The sequence below is a fragment of the Phlebotomus papatasi genome, chromosome 3 (assembly GCF_024763615.1).
Source record: "Phlebotomus papatasi isolate M1 chromosome 3, Ppap_2.1, whole genome shotgun sequence".
NCBI classification, from domain to species: Eukaryota; Metazoa; Arthropoda; class Insecta; order Diptera; family Psychodidae; genus Phlebotomus; species Phlebotomus papatasi.
This window is the reverse complement of record NC_077224.1, coordinates 14,375,034-14,391,928: the sequence shown is the minus strand read 5'-3', so window position 1 is coordinate 14,391,928 and position 16,895 is coordinate 14,375,034. Positions and strand designations below refer to the sequence as shown.

Below are 16,895 nucleotides of genomic sequence, written 5' to 3'. Positions count from 1 at the left end.
CAAGGGACGAGAATTTCTCTAACAAGGAATCAAGTAGTTGATTTTCGAGAACTGACGTTATTAGATAACATCTTGCCTCTTCCGGAACAACTTCCGCTGTATGAAATGGTGCAGGCCAACATGATTCTCCTTCCTGCAGCCAGTCAGGACCTCTCCACCACAAATCACTCTTTTCGAGTTGGGATGGACTGAGACCCCGAGAGACAATATCAGCCGGATTCTCTCCGGTCACCACATGACGCCATTGTTCCGGAGAGGATAATGCACGAATTCGTTTTATTCGATTGGCAATAAATTGTTTGTAGGAATCTGGTGGGCTGTTGATCCAATGGAGTACGATTGTTGAGTCACTCCAAAATTGAATAGCATCAGGTTTTATAGCGTCCCTGAACTTAGCGATCGTTTCAGTGGCTAACAAAGCTCCACAGAGCTCCAATCTTGGGACTGTCAGTTCCTTTAAGGGAGCTACTCGGGATTTTGACAAAAGGAGACATGAGTGGAACTCGTTTTCACATTGAGTGACAGCGTAAACTGCAACTCCATATGCACGGATGCTCGCATCGCAGAAGGCATGAAGTTCGAGGCGGAGTGGTTTAGGAAAAATGGAAATCCAACGGGGAATAGCAATATTCCTAATTCCTTGGAGACCAATAATAAACGCCTTCCATTTTTCCCGGACCTCTAAAGGTACTGGTTTGTCCCAACCCGACTTCATTCTGTGTAAATCCTGTAGCATGATTTTAGCTTCCACGATCACAGGTCCCAGCAACCCAATTGGATCAAACAATTTTGCAATGGCAGACGCCATGTTTCTCTTGGTTTTAATATCTTCAGACACTTCCACTGGAGATTGAAATTTGAACTCGTCTGCTAGGGAGTCCCAAGTTATTCCGAGTGCACTCGTTGTGGGACAGTCAATGGTCACAGTCTCAGGAGAAGATTGTGAAGTAGATTGTGGACACAGTTCTGGATAGTTGCCTACCCATTTTGTGAGGAGGAAGCCTCCACGGAGAAGAACTTCCACTAATTGCTTCTGTGTCTCCCTAGCTTCCTCAATAGAAGAAGCAGAAAAAATGCAATCGTCCACATAAAAACTTGAGCGGAGAACTGAACTGGCCAAAGGAAACTCTCCCTCATGGTCATCAGCTAATTGCATGAGTGCTCGGGTAGCGAGAAATGGGGAACTGGCGACTCCAAAACAGACTCTGGGAATTCGATAATCACGAATGGGTTGGTCACGTGATTCTCTCCACACTAACCTCTGGAAATTCGCATCTTCAGGATCCAGGATCAGTTGAAGATACATTTTTGAAATATCCGCAGTCATTGCAAAAGGACGGAGACGGAATTGAAGCAAGATAACCGAGAGTTCGGGTTGTATTGTGGGGCCTATCAACAACAGGTCGTTTAAACTATAACCTGATGAAGTCTTTGCGCTAGCATTATAAACTACCCTCAACTTGGTGGTCAAACTTGACTCCTTCATAACCCCGTGGTGTGGCATATAAAATGAAGGTGCTTCAAGATCCTGAGGGGGAACCAGTTCCAACCATTTCCGATTCATGTAATCCCTCATAACATCTACATAGAGCGTCTTGAATTGGGGTTTGCGATCAAATTGTCTTTCGAGTGCCAAAAATTGTCTGATGGCTTGTGGCCGGGAATCTCCCAATAATTCAGGACTCTCTCGAAATGGGAGTCTCACCACAAATCGACCATCTGGACCTCGTGTGTGGGTTTTTACGAAGTGTGCCTCTGCTTCCAGTTGGAGATCTGTGACCGAAGGCTCATCTGGCAAATCTTCGACTTCCCAGAATTTTCGTAAGATCTCATCCAGGTTAGAATTCATGGAAATGACGTCATTATGGCAAACATAGCGTGCTGGAGGAGGCGGATTTAATTCACCCACAACTACATATCCGAATGTGGTTTCCCGGAGGTGTGGTAGACCACTTCCGAGACTGATGGTATCAGCCAACAGACTACTCCAGTACGCATCCCCACAAACTAGAAGATCTACAGGACGTTGAACATTCCACAATGGGTCAGCCAATGGAACATTTGAGGGAATCTGAATAGCACGTTCATCAATTGGCCAGTTAGGAATGTTGCCTGAGATTTTTGGGAGAATGTAACACTCGAAACTATAGGACTGATCATTCCTTTTAGAGAAAATGGTTGCCGTAACCTTGTGTTTTACTGGGTTCACTTGACTACCTACACCCAGGATTGTAATGTCCGATGGGGTTCTCGGAAGTCTGAGCCTCTGATACAAATTTGTCGTCATAATGCACACTTGTGCACCACTATCCAACATCAATCGACATGGGATTCTATGGTGATCCGACGTAAGAATGTCAACTGTGGCGGTAGCGAGGAGCACTTTCGGAGCTGTTGAGGTGCATTTAGAGGGATCCGTAGAAGCCGGAAGAGTGACGGCAAACTTTGATTTTGGAGGGTCGGATGACTCAGAATGGAGCTTGGGTGTGGTATCAGGAATAGGATTTGTGGGCGGTTTTTCGGACGCCGGCGAATCGGCTGGAGGCTGGCCCACAAATTTATCATGAAGCAGGATATTGTGCCGCCCCTGGCATTTCTTGCACTTATAGAAAGAACAAGTGTTTGTAGGATGTGGGGACAGGCAATTGCGACACAAATTAAGTTTCTTTACTACTTCGAATCTCTCATCAGGTGTTTTGGAAATAAACTGTGCACATTTGTACAGTGGATGAGGTGACTCGTTGCAACATCGGCAATTTGATGCTGCTGCAGAAGCATGAAAGGCTGATACCTGCTTCTTTGGTTTGGTAGGTTGTGAGCGGGAATTATTGGTAGTGGTTTTATTGGAAATATTGGTGGCGTTTGTGGCATCTCTACATCGCTGATTAAGGAACTTTCGGAACCTTTCCATTGTTGGAATTTCGCTGCCGCACTCCCGACCCCATAAAACCCTCGATTCTGAATCCAACTTGTCTAATGTATACTGAATTAGCCACGGATCGCGATTTGTGACCTCAATGGCATCTAGAGCTGATATGGATTCAGATAAAATACTGGATATACGACGGATGGATTGTGGGTCATTGGAGGTGATACTTGGCATATTATAGAAAGTCCTAATATGATCAGCGACAATTTCATGCTTTAACTCGAACTGTTCTATCAACAGTTCCCATGCCACGTCCAGGTTTGCATTAGTAATGGGAAGGTTTTTTATGACGGACAGTGCCTCACCAGATAAGGCAGATTTGAGGTAGTCAAGTTGTTGGACTTTTGACAGGTGAGGGTGTTTCATGACGCTGGATTGGAACCTCTCCTTAAAGGGAATCCACTCACTATACTTTCCACTGAAGGTGGGCATTGCAATTTGGGGGAGTTTTGTGGGTTGGGCAGAGTCATGCAAAACTACATCTCCATTTCTACTCAAATTGTTACTATTATTGAGGGTACTTGCGTGAGTTGTGAGTGTAGTGATGAGCTGATTCACTTGCTGTTGACTCTGCTCCAATGTCTGCTGGCTTCGTGTCATGAATTCCTTCATGAATGAAAGGAATTCATCCTGATTGGGTCTTGGAGATCCTCTGGAACCCGATGGAACATGGGTGAGCATCTGCGTGAGTCTCTTATAGATCGCATCGCATTTGCTCAAGAAAACCTCCCTTGCAGTTTCCTCCAGATCTCTCTGTTCTAAGTCTCTTTCTTCTTCGATGATTTGCCCCTGCGCTGCCACATATCGTGTCCTCAATGTGGCAACTTGTTCCATTTGAGCCTCAATGACGCTTCGTTGCATGTATTGGAGATCAGCCTCGCTGATACCCTTCAAAAAAGACTCGACCCGAATAAGTGCCTGCACAACTCCCTCCCGAACCTGCTTGGCCATTGTGAGTGGATTGATGACCGTTGGAGAAACCGTTGGAGTGATAGCTGATTGAGTGCGATGGCTCGATGACGGACCAGAAAAATGGATGTACTTTGACCAACCTTAAAGATATTCAAAGGATACGAATTAAATAGAATTCCTTCTCTAGCTTCCCGATGGATTTGTCCTTGGCCTCACCTTAAAGATATTCAAAGGTGTAACAGATTAGATTCAATTTCCCCTATACTTTCCCTCAGCCTTGTCCTTGACCTCACCTTTAACGAGAAATGTGTATTTATTAATCCGTGGTCGCAAGGACCAGAAAAAATATCCTTCCCGGTGAGAGAAGCCTTCCGGACGATTAAAATCGTTGCCTTGTTCCCGCACAATCTGGCTTCTTCCTCTCTTCCTTCCAGTCTTCCTGATCGCGCAATAAAAATCACCTTTTATCCTTTTCCCACCACCGATATATTTCTACCACAAATCACAAAATAAACTGACAAATTTTCTGATTAACTTTTTTCCGCTCACAGCCACTTGAAGAGTAATCAAGGTTAGAAGAAGGGCAGAGCAGCATGAACTTTTTTATGAAAAATTTTTACAAAAAAAAGTAACGTGAAGTTGGCTGTGAAATAGATTTGAAATTTAAAAAATTGAGCAATTTAAAGTTAGGCATTGAATTTAAGTTGAAATTTTGAATTGAAATTTTTAAATGAAATAAATTATTGAATTTTTTAATTAATTTCCAACACTGAGATTTAACGATAATTTAGAAATAAGTATTTGGAAGTATTTTGACAGTTGTCAAATATCTGTTATTCTTAGGTAATTCGACTGTTTCATTACTTACTTAAGGCGTCTGCACATTGGGGACAGTTTTTGTCAAGAATGTCATTTTTGACAGAATTTTGACGTTTCTGCCTATAGCAATGCAGATGATTTCCTTCAAGAAAGCAATTTTTTCGAAAAATATGAGATCAACTTAATGATTTTCGATCATTCTCGTTTAGTATAAACTACTTAACCCAATGCATGTGACATCCATGTGACAGCTGTCAGATTGAGAAATTTCAATTCATTTTCTAAAAATTCAAGGGTTGGAAATGATATAAATATGCAATTATCAGAATTTCCAAGTAGTTTTACAACTGAAATTTTAGCAAGAATTGCTACAGATTCACACTAAAATATAGGGTATTCTGGGAGACCGGGGCAGAATTTGCCATCAAATAAATTTTTCATTGCGTATAATTTGTGAAAAAATATTTGTATCAGGCTGATAAATATTTGAATGATCAAGAAGGGAGGTATTTTCTTCGATAAAAGAATGGTATCCTCAATATTCCTTCTAGGAAAAATTATAATATGGAACTGTATAATTCTATGCGTATATTTTGCCCTGGTCTCCCCTAATGGAGAATCGTTCATCACTAGCTTTCCAGGAGTGAGCCCCATTGCCCCATTCAGAAAGTGCCACGAATCCTAAATCCTTGTATCTTGATCCACCATATACTATCTACAAATTCGAACCAAAATCTTAATTGGTACTTACTTAATCTAATGTAATGACCTAATTTTATCTATTTTTATAATAACGAACATCTTACCAAATGTTTGAAAATTGGACAAATTTAGTCATACTTTATTTGGTATCATTCGTGCTTTTCTCAATTTGACAGCTGTCAAAACCATATAATTTTGCTTACAAACGATTGATGTTATCAAATTGATATCATACTGTTTTATATTCTTTCTGCCTATTGATGAATTGTTCGTTTAACATCATAATATTCAACTAGTGACGTCTGTCAGATTGATATATGACATATGGCATGTGTTTCTCTCAACATCCCATTTGCCAACCCTTTGTTATTGATCCACAGAGCATTAAATGCAATTTTTATCAAACTTTTCTTTATAAGTTGTTGTTCCCTTGCGAATATTTTGTCGGAGGAAACGTCAAAGGTAATGTAATTCATTATTCTTATTATGCCATTTTATCATTAAAGTGTCGCATGATAATCGGATTGTCTGATATCCATTTTGCGAAATACAACCCTTAGATAAATCGCGCAATGTATGAATTTCGCGAGATTTTATTCCCTGAACTCCCTGTCAATTTACTGTGGAAGATGAGCATACCATGGGAAAGATAGCATGAAGCTAATTCTGTTCTGATTGTTCTATTTTAATCATTGAATTACGAGAATATGAAATTTGCTTTTGCTTCATCAATTGTTTCCTATCATGATGAATGCCATTGAAAGGGCGAATATGAAATTTGGCGCGAAATTGAGCCTCCTCCGCACGTGATATCGGACAAATCCTCATATACAATCCATCAAATGATATGATATGGCATAGAACTTTTCTTTGAGAACAAATACTGTGGTATTTGATACTTAGGAGAGTGAGATTGTTCAATCAATACAATTCTCCCTTATTATGTGACACTCCAATATGAAAGAGCATTGGCAAATAGTGATACCTTTGTGAACGTCTTCTAAGAATTAATAATATTTGTTCACGATCAATCAAAATGTGAGAAGTAAGCTTTACTTAATAAATACATCAACTGTGGATAAGACAAGAGATATCCTCGCACCAAAGAAAGTGCCTCAATTGAATAAAGTTGCGAAAAGGAGAAGTTTTGAAGGGGGCGGATGGGAATGTGTTGCAATTGAATTATCAGGATTGAAACTCAGGCAAAAGGTGGTTAAATTGGTAATTTGCTGAACTTTGCATTGTTGCCGGAAAAGTGGTTTGGTGAGAGTCACATAAGATGAGATTGTTATCTAATTACACTTTGTTGTAGGTGTCTTTCACAAAATTCCACCCAACCCCCCCCCCCCCCCCCCCCCCCCACAAAATTATGCATGTTCTGCTCAAATTTTCGTGAAAAGTCACACTTCACGTCTTAACACCAATACGCTCCATATGATACATAATGAGACCATAAGGGGAGCTAACTAATAGTTTTCGATTTTAGTTTAGTGGAAAAGCTGCTTAAGGTGTTTGCAAAACATGTTTGAAATTGATGAGAAACTTAACCTATCTTTATTGCAAAACTTGAAATCAGTTACTTAATACATTATTAGCTGTCACTTAAGATACTTAAAGTTGGACAATTGCTTAATACATTGCGCATAATTTCCATATTTATCTAAGAAGTTGGTTAAAAATGTGAGGTTATCGTCAACATAACCTCAAAACATATTCGAATTTTGAAAGGAATAAACTTGAGAATTCCCCAAATTGACACGCATGCTGAGCAATTTTAAAATTCGTACAGGGGAAATCTTTCAGGCTTCGCACACACTCTAGCTTCGACGGGTTTATATTTTTTTCAATATTTCTTTAATAAATCTGACTTTTGACAATAAATTTAAAAAATAAAAAGAAAATTTCAGATTCATTGCAGAAACATAAAAAATATAAAGTGTTCGAAGCCAGAACATGTGCGGCGCCTGAAAGCCTTCCCCTAATACAACTTATTTTAATACTTTAGTTCTTTAATCAACTTTAAAATTAGAAAAAAAAACTACCTAAATGGTCTCATGTAGAGTCTTCTAAATTCAAACACTAGGGGGGTATTTTGGACATTTCTAACCTCCCAAATTCGAACGATTTTTTCAAAACTAACGAAATTTATGCGAAATTAAATTGTACTTTGAATTAACTTTCCGTATTTTCTCACAAGTCTTAGTGGTAGCATACTTCCTTTTCTTTTTGTACGATCATAATGTATGTAAACATTCAGGAAGAAGCACATAAATATGATTTTCATTCATCCAAAATACGATTGTTTTAACATAACCCCACAATTGACATTTTGAATCCCAACGTCGGTCGTTCGAATTCGAGAGATTCAGATTTGACAGATTCTTCTGGAACCATTACTTTACCTTTTTGAAAAATTTCGAACATCGTACAATCTCTTTACAGCCTGTTTTTTTTTTTTAAATTCTCTTTCGGTATAGAAAGCTTCCAATAGTGTTTAGATATTTATTTTTCTAAATTTATCGGAACCTCTATTTTATGACAGTTTAACCTAACTTTTTTACGAAGCGATAGTTGTGAAGCTTTTTGTAACTTATTTGCTAAACTTTCTATATTAGTAATCAAAGCTATTTCCACTAAGTCTTTTTAGGGAAATTAATTTTTATTATTGGTTTATTTGATACAGAGAAATAGAGTCCTGTCTAGTAATTGAGAATATTCTAAAAGGAAGAAGAAGACATGCAAGAATCAGTACAGATTAATGCATAATGTCTTCAATCCCGAACAAATTAGCTTTTTTCTGGACATTATGTCTTTTTTTAAAAAATATTTTTGCTTAATTTCGAATAGGTTTTAAGATAGCTCCAGCATTGATACAAAATGTGTGTAAACCGGTAAAAGAAAGGGTTATTTTATTTCCTTTACGATCCTTTCGAAAAATCAAAGAAATAATCCACCTTCCCAAAAGTTTTTTTTTTCAATTATTTGCTATATTTCTGAAAGTTCGAGTTATAAAACTCCGCTTTTTCTAAATTGCTGTTGATAAAGAATTTTGGATCTCATCAATATTCTGGGCAGAAATTTGTTACTTGCAGAAGACTTTCGGAAAAAAATTTCTACTGCAAGTGCTGGAACTTCTTACTTGGGAAACGTTTTAGACTAACTCCGCAGGAAACATACCACACTAAAGGGGTTCTCTAGAAAGCTACCTCCATGGTCTTAGTTTTGTAAACTACTGGTCGGAATTTCTTAGGATAGAAAGACTAGGCTATCTTATACGGGTTTCAGACCTAAGACTTAGCTATCTGGCTTAACTCCTTTAATTCCTCTTCAAGCATGATTTTTTAGGAAATTCTTGTTTAGGATTGAACATTAAGGGCAAATAATTCATTAGAATTTGAAAAATCAATAAACTTGCTTATTATTAAGATTTTTGAGATCTTCTGGAACTGGGCTAAACCTCCGGTCTGAAGGACGACCGAAGTGCTGTTTGCGATGCCTTCCAATATCCCTAATGATGTCTACACACTAGAAGCAATTTTCGTAAAAAATTGCGTTTTTGAAAATACTTAATCCTTAATGGATCGAAATCTCGAATGGTTCAAAATCCTGAATCCCAAAATCCCAAAAGGGCTGACATCCCGAATGGGCAAAATCTTGAAAGGGACGAAATTATTTGGAGGATGATGTGCAGAATAATATCTAAAAACACGGAAAATTTTCCTTTGTTTCCAGCAAGCGTAGGTGCGATCGTGAGAGTACCTACAACACTTTAAAGAATTCGGGTTTTTGGCTCTTCGGGATTTTGGCTTTCGAGATTTTGACTTTCGAGGTTTTGTCCCTTTCGGTATATTAGCTTTCGGGTTTTTGTATTTGGGATTTTGGTTTTCGGGATTCCCACTCTTGAAGTTTTGTCCCTTTCGGTATTTTGGCTTTCAGGTTTTTGGCTTTGGAATTTTGGTTTTCGGGATTTTGACTTTTGAGGTTCTGTCCCTTTTGGTATTTTTGCTTTTGGGTTTTTGGACTTGGGATTTTGGTTTTCGGGATTCCGACTCTTGAAGTTTTGTCCCTTTCGGTATTTTGGCTTTCAGGTTTTTGGCTTTGGGATTTTGGTTTCCGGGATTCTGACTTTTGAGGTTTTGTCCCTTTCGGTATTTTGGGTTTGGGATTTTGGTTTTCAGGATTTTGTCTTTGGAGGTTTTGTCTTTTTCAGTATTTTGACTTTGAGGGTCTTGGCTCTCGGGATTTTAGCGTTCGGAATTTTGACTTTCGGGTTTTTGGATTTGGGATTTTGGTTTCCGGGATTTTGACTTTTGAGGTTTTGTCCCTTTCGGTGTTTTAGCTTTCGGGATTCTTGCGTTCGGAATTTTGATTTTCCTTTCATTTGGGGAAGGGATTTTGGCTTTGCGATTTTGGTTTCAGGATTTTGACTTTCGAGAATTTGGCTGGAATCCGCTGATTCGTGCCTTCGGCTTAATTCATTGTGCACTCATGTCTCCATCTAAAAGCGGTGACTAGCGATATAGTGCTCCCTAAAGATAGTCCTTATAGCACAAGCACCTCTCAGTCTGGCTCTCCCAGCTGAACAGTGATTTGGTAGGCTTTCTCTCCCTAACTTTTCTAGGCTCAATAGTCTTAGTATAGGCCATAAATTGGTTTTGCTTTGAATAACCGATTGGTGGTCCTTAAAGGATTAACATTTCGAATTTCTAATTAATATAAAGTTTCAAAATTTGTTCAAATAATTACCCTTATGGCCTCTACACGCTAGAGACACTTATGTCCATATTGAAGAGTTTTTACTACACGAGCGTAGGATGTTTGCTTCAATATGGGCAGAAAAATCTCTAGTTTGCAGAAGCTATTTGAGGGTTTGTTAGAGTATTGTGAATGGACTCCAATTTTGAATTTTAAGATTTAAAATTAGATTCTGATTAAAATTATCTCATTATTGTACCCTATACAATTTAGCATAAAAAATGTCACTTAGAAAGTTAGAGAAATTAAGCTAAATGCATAAACCTAAATCTAAAGATGATTTAAGTTTCATTTTGGAACATTTAAAGACCTCTTGGGAGGAACTTGGCTAATGACTTGAGCTCCTTATTCTCCATTTGAATTGAATCCCATCCATCCTGTGTGGGAGAAACTTTGTAGAGTTTCGAAATAACTCAATGGCATCTACTAATGTTGCAAGTTGTCTAAATGCAGGTTGGCTGGGTGAAGTCAGACACAAAAGCCATTCAAGCCATTCATGAGCAAGTCATCACTCACAATCCACGCGTGAGTGTCTCCCATTCTGACCTCAACACATGGAATCTACACATTAAATCCGTCACGGAGGAGGATCGGGGTGAATACATGTGCCAATTGAACACGGATCCCATGAAGAATCAGGTAAGACAATTCCACTGTATTTACCCAAGAAGAAACTCAACTAATTAATTCAAAGAATCCATTGGCTTTTTGTTCTTAAATTGAAATACCTCTCTCAGTCAATTTTTCATGCTTTGCAATGAAGATGCTGGAAATTCATGTAAAGGGGTACATATGGGGGGTTGAAAGTTAATGTTGGAAGATAGCTTGACAAAAAGGACATCATACGCCGAAGACACTAATGGTCCTAATGAATGGGGGATGAATGAAAGATTTTCCAGTGTCACTTTTCACAATCTCTTTCCCTGGAGGAGGAAACACATTCTTATGTGCTATTGCAAATTAAATCTGCATAATTATTAATGCAGCGTCACACATCACCAATTTGTATGCACAAAAACCATTTTGTCTCTTCCACTTTTCAAGAATACTTCCACGAAGATTAGTGCATAATGCCAGACAACTCTTCCCCATCAGACCCTTTTCACTCTTCAGAGCCATTGTGCAATAAGTCAGTGTCTGTTTCCATTTTTCCGCCATTTCAACTCACAAATGTATTCACAGAATCATCTCTCCAAGCGCATTTCCTCCCATCTGATGCCATGCACTACCACCAAACACCAGTATTATTCAATCATCCTCAGAACAGAAACTAGAGACATGAGTTCTAGGCATTAAATATTAAGTTCATTTAATTGGACATCCCCAAGTTGATGACATAATTAGTGAGGCTTGAAAGTTGGAGAACTTGGTGCAACTGTTGCACACTGCATCCTACTTTCCCAAGAGGTGCAATAATTATGACTTCAATTATCTCTTTAAATACCCTCGCCAATTTTATCAGCTCTCCAAAATTTCTGCAGCAGTCACAATCCGGTGAAATGGAAGGTCCATGGGGTCCATTAAGAGACTTGAATTAATTACGTGCACCAGAAACTTCATAATGCTAATAACATTTGTTTTAAATGAGGTGAAATAGATAAAGTTATGGTGTTTCTGTGAATTTTTAGTTTAGTACTTCCTTTATGTACTAAACGATGAGAGAAAAAAAACTAGCATCTTTGACGACCCCTCATTATTTCTAAGGGATAACCGACCAATAACCCGAACTAATACTTTACTTTTTTTACTATGGTTTTCTACTAAATTTTATCGAGTTAGGGAAGGTGGGGTACCCTTGAATAGGGGCGGCTTTGAAATTGGGCTTTTTTCTCTATTTGTAAATGGAATTGAGTGCTATCTTGAAGTAGTTTAGCTTCACAATTGGTTTGTTGAACTAAATTATGACACAGTCAAGTTTAATTCAATTCAATTCAATTTAATTTCCCTCTATAATATCTTCGGTGAACCCTTATTAATCTAATTCTAGGGCATTACTCAGACAGCATTAAATATTCTTTAGATTTCTAATAAACTTTCAAGATGTTGGACTGGGGAAATATTAAGCAGCTGAAATTTGTCTTTAAGATCTATTTGCAAAAAGATTTAATAAAGTAAAATAATAAAATTTTATTAAAGCTAAAGTAATAGCCTGAGATCCGAAGAAATGAGAAGTTTCTGGCAATATTTGACATACTGAAGAAATTTTGACAGTTTTTCCTACTGATGCGTGAGTAATGTTCTTCTGTTTGCAAAAAAAAAAAATACGAAAACTTATTACAGTAGTAGACGTCAAAAGTCAATTTAATTTGTCATTGTTAGAAAAGTCTTGGAATTTATGATATGATTGAACCGGTTTCAAACGGTACAAACCGGCAATGAATCGGTTTATAACCAATAAATATTTTCTAAAATAAATTAAAGCTATATTCAATTAAAAGTTAAATTTGTCGAAAATTCAATTTCGACTTACGAAATGTTCGTAAATTGTATAATCCACAAACAGCTACGTAAAAATTTGTACTTTTTTCAGAAACATTGTTCATAACATCATCACTTGACGAGCATTTTTAGTACTTTTACAAAAATTTGTTCGTTAAAGTTTTTAAACACTCAAAAAATGGTCGTAAAATTTTGTAATATGTTCGTAAATGTTTGCCAGACAAACAAAAATTTATGAACAAATGACAATAGGAATTCACAAACATTTATGAACAATTTTACAAAATATTTTTTCTGTGTAATCTATTTTCGGCGATTTTTTGAGCAATTTATTAATCAGTTCAAATTGGTAAATGACGGTAAACTACTTTTAAGGTATACCGGCCATATCAAGAGTTCGAGTATTTCGCAAAGCATGGGAAACTTTGCCACCATTTTTATTAGTTCTAATGGCTAAACCGTTTAATTTATCGACATAATGTCTTCAGGTAGTCCTTACTACTTTCTCGGAATAATTCATTTAAGTATTCATATAGCTTAAACGGTTAAATAAATCGTTTTGGCTAACCATAATTACTTCATACGAAACGAGTTTAATTAAACTAAAGAAACGAGTTTTTTATTCTTAGATACTTATCGATTTTAATGAAATTCTTAATTTTATTAGTTCTCATGCTTAAACAATTTAGGATATAGGAATGGTGTTGTCAGGAAATCCTAGCATTACTTGTAGCCTGTCTTTACTTAAGACCTCTTTGCAATTTTTGGTAAAAAATAATTCCGAAAACCAAAAAAAAAGTGTTATTTTTTTTAACGTTTGAAATTTTTTTTATTTTCAGGTTTTTCTAAATAATTTTTGTGACATTTCAAAGTATTTTGCAAGGAGGCTATAAGTAAAGACAGATGCCACAAGTAATGCAGTCACCCTATTTGATCATTACGAATAATTCAAAACCAACTTTTGAAAGCCTTATTGTTTTTGTTTTATTTTAGTTATCATGATCTTCTTATACCTTCTTAATCCGGAACTAGTTTTTGTGGTTAAAAGAATACTGAGATGTAATTCACGAGCGTACCCAGATAAGATTTTGACTGGTTTACATATTAATATTATTTTATAAAGACAGCTCGGTGCTTAAAAGAAGGGAAAGTGTTTCGGATTAATAAAAATGAAGTGGTGTAGGGGAAAGGCTCATAATTTTGTCCAGTTTCTTATTTTGGACACTTTGAGGATAACATTGGACATTAAAAATAAATTGATTAAAATGATGGACTTTTTTTCCAATATTTGATGAATAATGAATTCTATCTTAATATTTGTTCTTTTTGGAAGATTTTAACACTAAATACGTTAAATTTTGAATATGATTTGAGTTGAAATTGCTTTGTTGAAAATTCAGTGTGAGCAACTGCTTACGAGAAATATGACAGAACTTCGTGTTTACTTCAGTTCTTATTTAGCTGTGGTGAAGTACTAACAATGTTTCTTCGGTTTTTTTGAGTGATATTATTGAATACTCATTGAATATTGTGTTGATTCACGTTAGTGGTGATTTGTACATTTGATCTGAAGTGAGATTTGCCTTGTGAATTAGATTTTTCGTGTGAAAAATGGGAAATGTTTTAAGACATTTATCAGTGAGGTGATATCCCTTATTTTGGGCAGGTGTTTTTCTCTGGAAATTTCGTGAAGTTTTTGCTTTTGTGATGATTAGTTTGGACAAATGCCTGGAGAAACAAAGGAGCACCATCTCTACGAAAGAGATGTAGCGAGAAATGCCTTGAAAGGCTCCTGGAAAGGCCAGGGAATGAGCGAATCCGCACGTACTTGGAGTATCGAAGTCAACTCACTTTAATGAATGATATGGAAAGTTTCCGGGCTTCTGTGACATTCTACGTTTCCCTTACATGACCAGGAAGAGGACTTGGTAAGATTGGTTCATCAAATGAAGAACAATGGGCATCCTATTGAGGCGGATTAGCTGTCCAAATTTACAGCCAAGTTGGACAAATTAATAAACAAGTTGTCCAAAATAAGAGCCAAAGTCACCTCTACATATCAATTCATTTTTAAACGTATTAAAACTAATTTTAATAAAAATAAGTCGATAAATAGCTTGCTAAGTTTCTAAACAACCCTTCTGAAAAGAGAGTAACAAGAAATGTCAATTAGTATTGAAAATATCGCACTTAAAACTTGGAACATCGATGCTTATAAGCAGACTGTCCAAAATTATGAGCCCTTACCCTATGAGATAATTAGTTTTTGCTATGCCTATATTTCCGACTAACCAAACAAACGACAAACAAAATATACAGTAACCAGTTGTGATTGGTTACGTTCAAGCATTTTTTATTAGTGGTCCATCTAGAATATGATTGCCCCGTTCAAGAATTTCACCTTTTATTTTGATTTTTAAATCAACCGGAAAATATCTCCAAGATTTTTTTTTTTAAATGTCTGAACGATTTTATGAATTATACTTGTAAATATTTAATGTTCTACTGGTTATAGGGACAAATGGATAGCGTTATTGATGTTACGTCCTAATTAAGTAATCAATTTTGTACATTCTACATAGTACAGCCATATAGGACAGTTAGTTGAATTTAATAGTAAACCTCTTATGGACAAAATTAAAAGAAACTCTTATTAAATATTAATTTTACTAAAAATAAATTTATAATTATCATCTGATAGAAGTACAAAATATAGTTCAAAATAAGAGCCTTTATATGTCTGAGAACCAAATGATCTCAAAATTCAAAGGACAGGTTTTGTGCATTTGGCGATTTTTAATGTATGCTTGAAGGTGATTTTCTATTTTTATTGATTTCAGAACTTCATGTAAATAATTCATTCACTGCAATATTAACTATTCTATTTATATCAACAGATTGGATTCCTGGATGTTGTAATACCACCGGATTTCATCAGTGAAGATACTTCATCGGATGTTATTGTGCCCGAGGGAAGTTCCGTCAAATTAACCTGCAGGTGAGCTTGAGACTATTAATATTGCAAATAAACATGCAATCCTCGTCTAAAATGTGCGAAAGAAAGTTTTAGTCGACGAAAAGTTCATGAAAATTGATTCTTCTTGATGTATTGTTGCCCATCTTTAGCTGCGCTTTTCTGCTTTGTACTGAAAAATTTCTGCAAAGTAATGAAGTTTAAAAGTGTGCTCAGGTCATAACTGCCTAAGACAGACTTTTCTTACTTCTCACTTACAAAGATAAAATAGAGAAAAGTTGTTATGGATTTTTTCTTTGAGTCCTTGGCTTTTCACATAAATACAGAAATCAGAGGTGTAAATTTCTTGTTTAAAAAGAAGTCTAATAAGGGAAAATGCTTATGCTTCATATGATTTCAAGCTTTGTATTGACTAAATTTTTCCAATGTCTCTGAATGTGACTCGGAAATATATTTCAAACATTTAACATGCTTGGTATAGTGTAGAAAACCCAATTAAACCGGATGATTATTAATTAAATCGCGACCGAGTCACCAACGTGTATTCTAGAACTCGCGGGAGAATTATAGTTACTCATTGGAGGGCTAACCCCAGCGCAACCCCAAACGCACTCTTTGACGATCGGCGAGAGACTGAAAGGAATAGACATGCGCATAGCCCTCCTCAAGACGTTATACCTAAAGTAACGACTTCTATCCCAGCGAGCATAGATACGAAGGTGACTATAATACTACTCTATAGGGGACTATTTTTAAATTCAAATAGAGCCGTTGAGCGCTGTTCTACAATAGGATTTTTAGGATTTGAAACACCTATAACTTTGGGAATTTATTAACTTTCCGGTAGGGGATACTGGGGCAAAAAGTAACAAATCTAAAAATTCAAAATTGAATATCTCCTAAGATGATAAAAATAGAGCCTTAAATTTTTTTCCATAAACAGCCCCCATAGACCTTCTTCAATGTCATAAGTTTCTTAGAATTCGAACAAGAAATTTAGAAAATAAAAAATATTCATTTTTTTAGCCCTGTTTTTTTTAATTCCTTACAGCAGATATCAATATTTACCTATTTATTTTCCAAATTTTATGCTGTAGTGGTGAATATTTCCTAAAAGATTTGGATTCTTTCAATAGGTACGAAACCGCTTTCCGTTTTAGCAATTTCTAAAGATTATTTTCTCAATAAAACATTTTATTAAAAATGACCACTTGGGGTAAAAAGTTATAAAAGGTATGGGGAAAAGAGTAGCAAAACCCGTGCCAATTTCTGATGTTTTACGGCGAAAAGAAATGTCATTGCCATGTATCGCCGCTTGTAGTTGTAGACAATAATGGTGATAAAGATCCGGCAAAATTAAATAAT

At 36.5% G+C, this 16,895-nt stretch overlaps 1 protein-coding gene across 1 annotated transcript in view; it reads left to right on the top strand.

Annotated features, from left to right (window-relative positions):
- The window catches only part of LOC129807810 (lachesin), a 107,954-nt gene that overhangs the window by 64,169 nt on the left and 26,890 nt on the right, over window positions 1–16,895 (top strand). Inside the window, exons 3-4 of the mRNA XM_055857309.1 lie at window positions 10,571–10,756; window positions 15,454–15,554. Coding sequence (XP_055713284.1) covers window positions 10,571–10,756; window positions 15,454–15,554 — 287 coding nt within the window. The remainder of the gene's footprint in view (window positions 1–10,570; window positions 10,757–15,453; window positions 15,555–16,895) is intronic.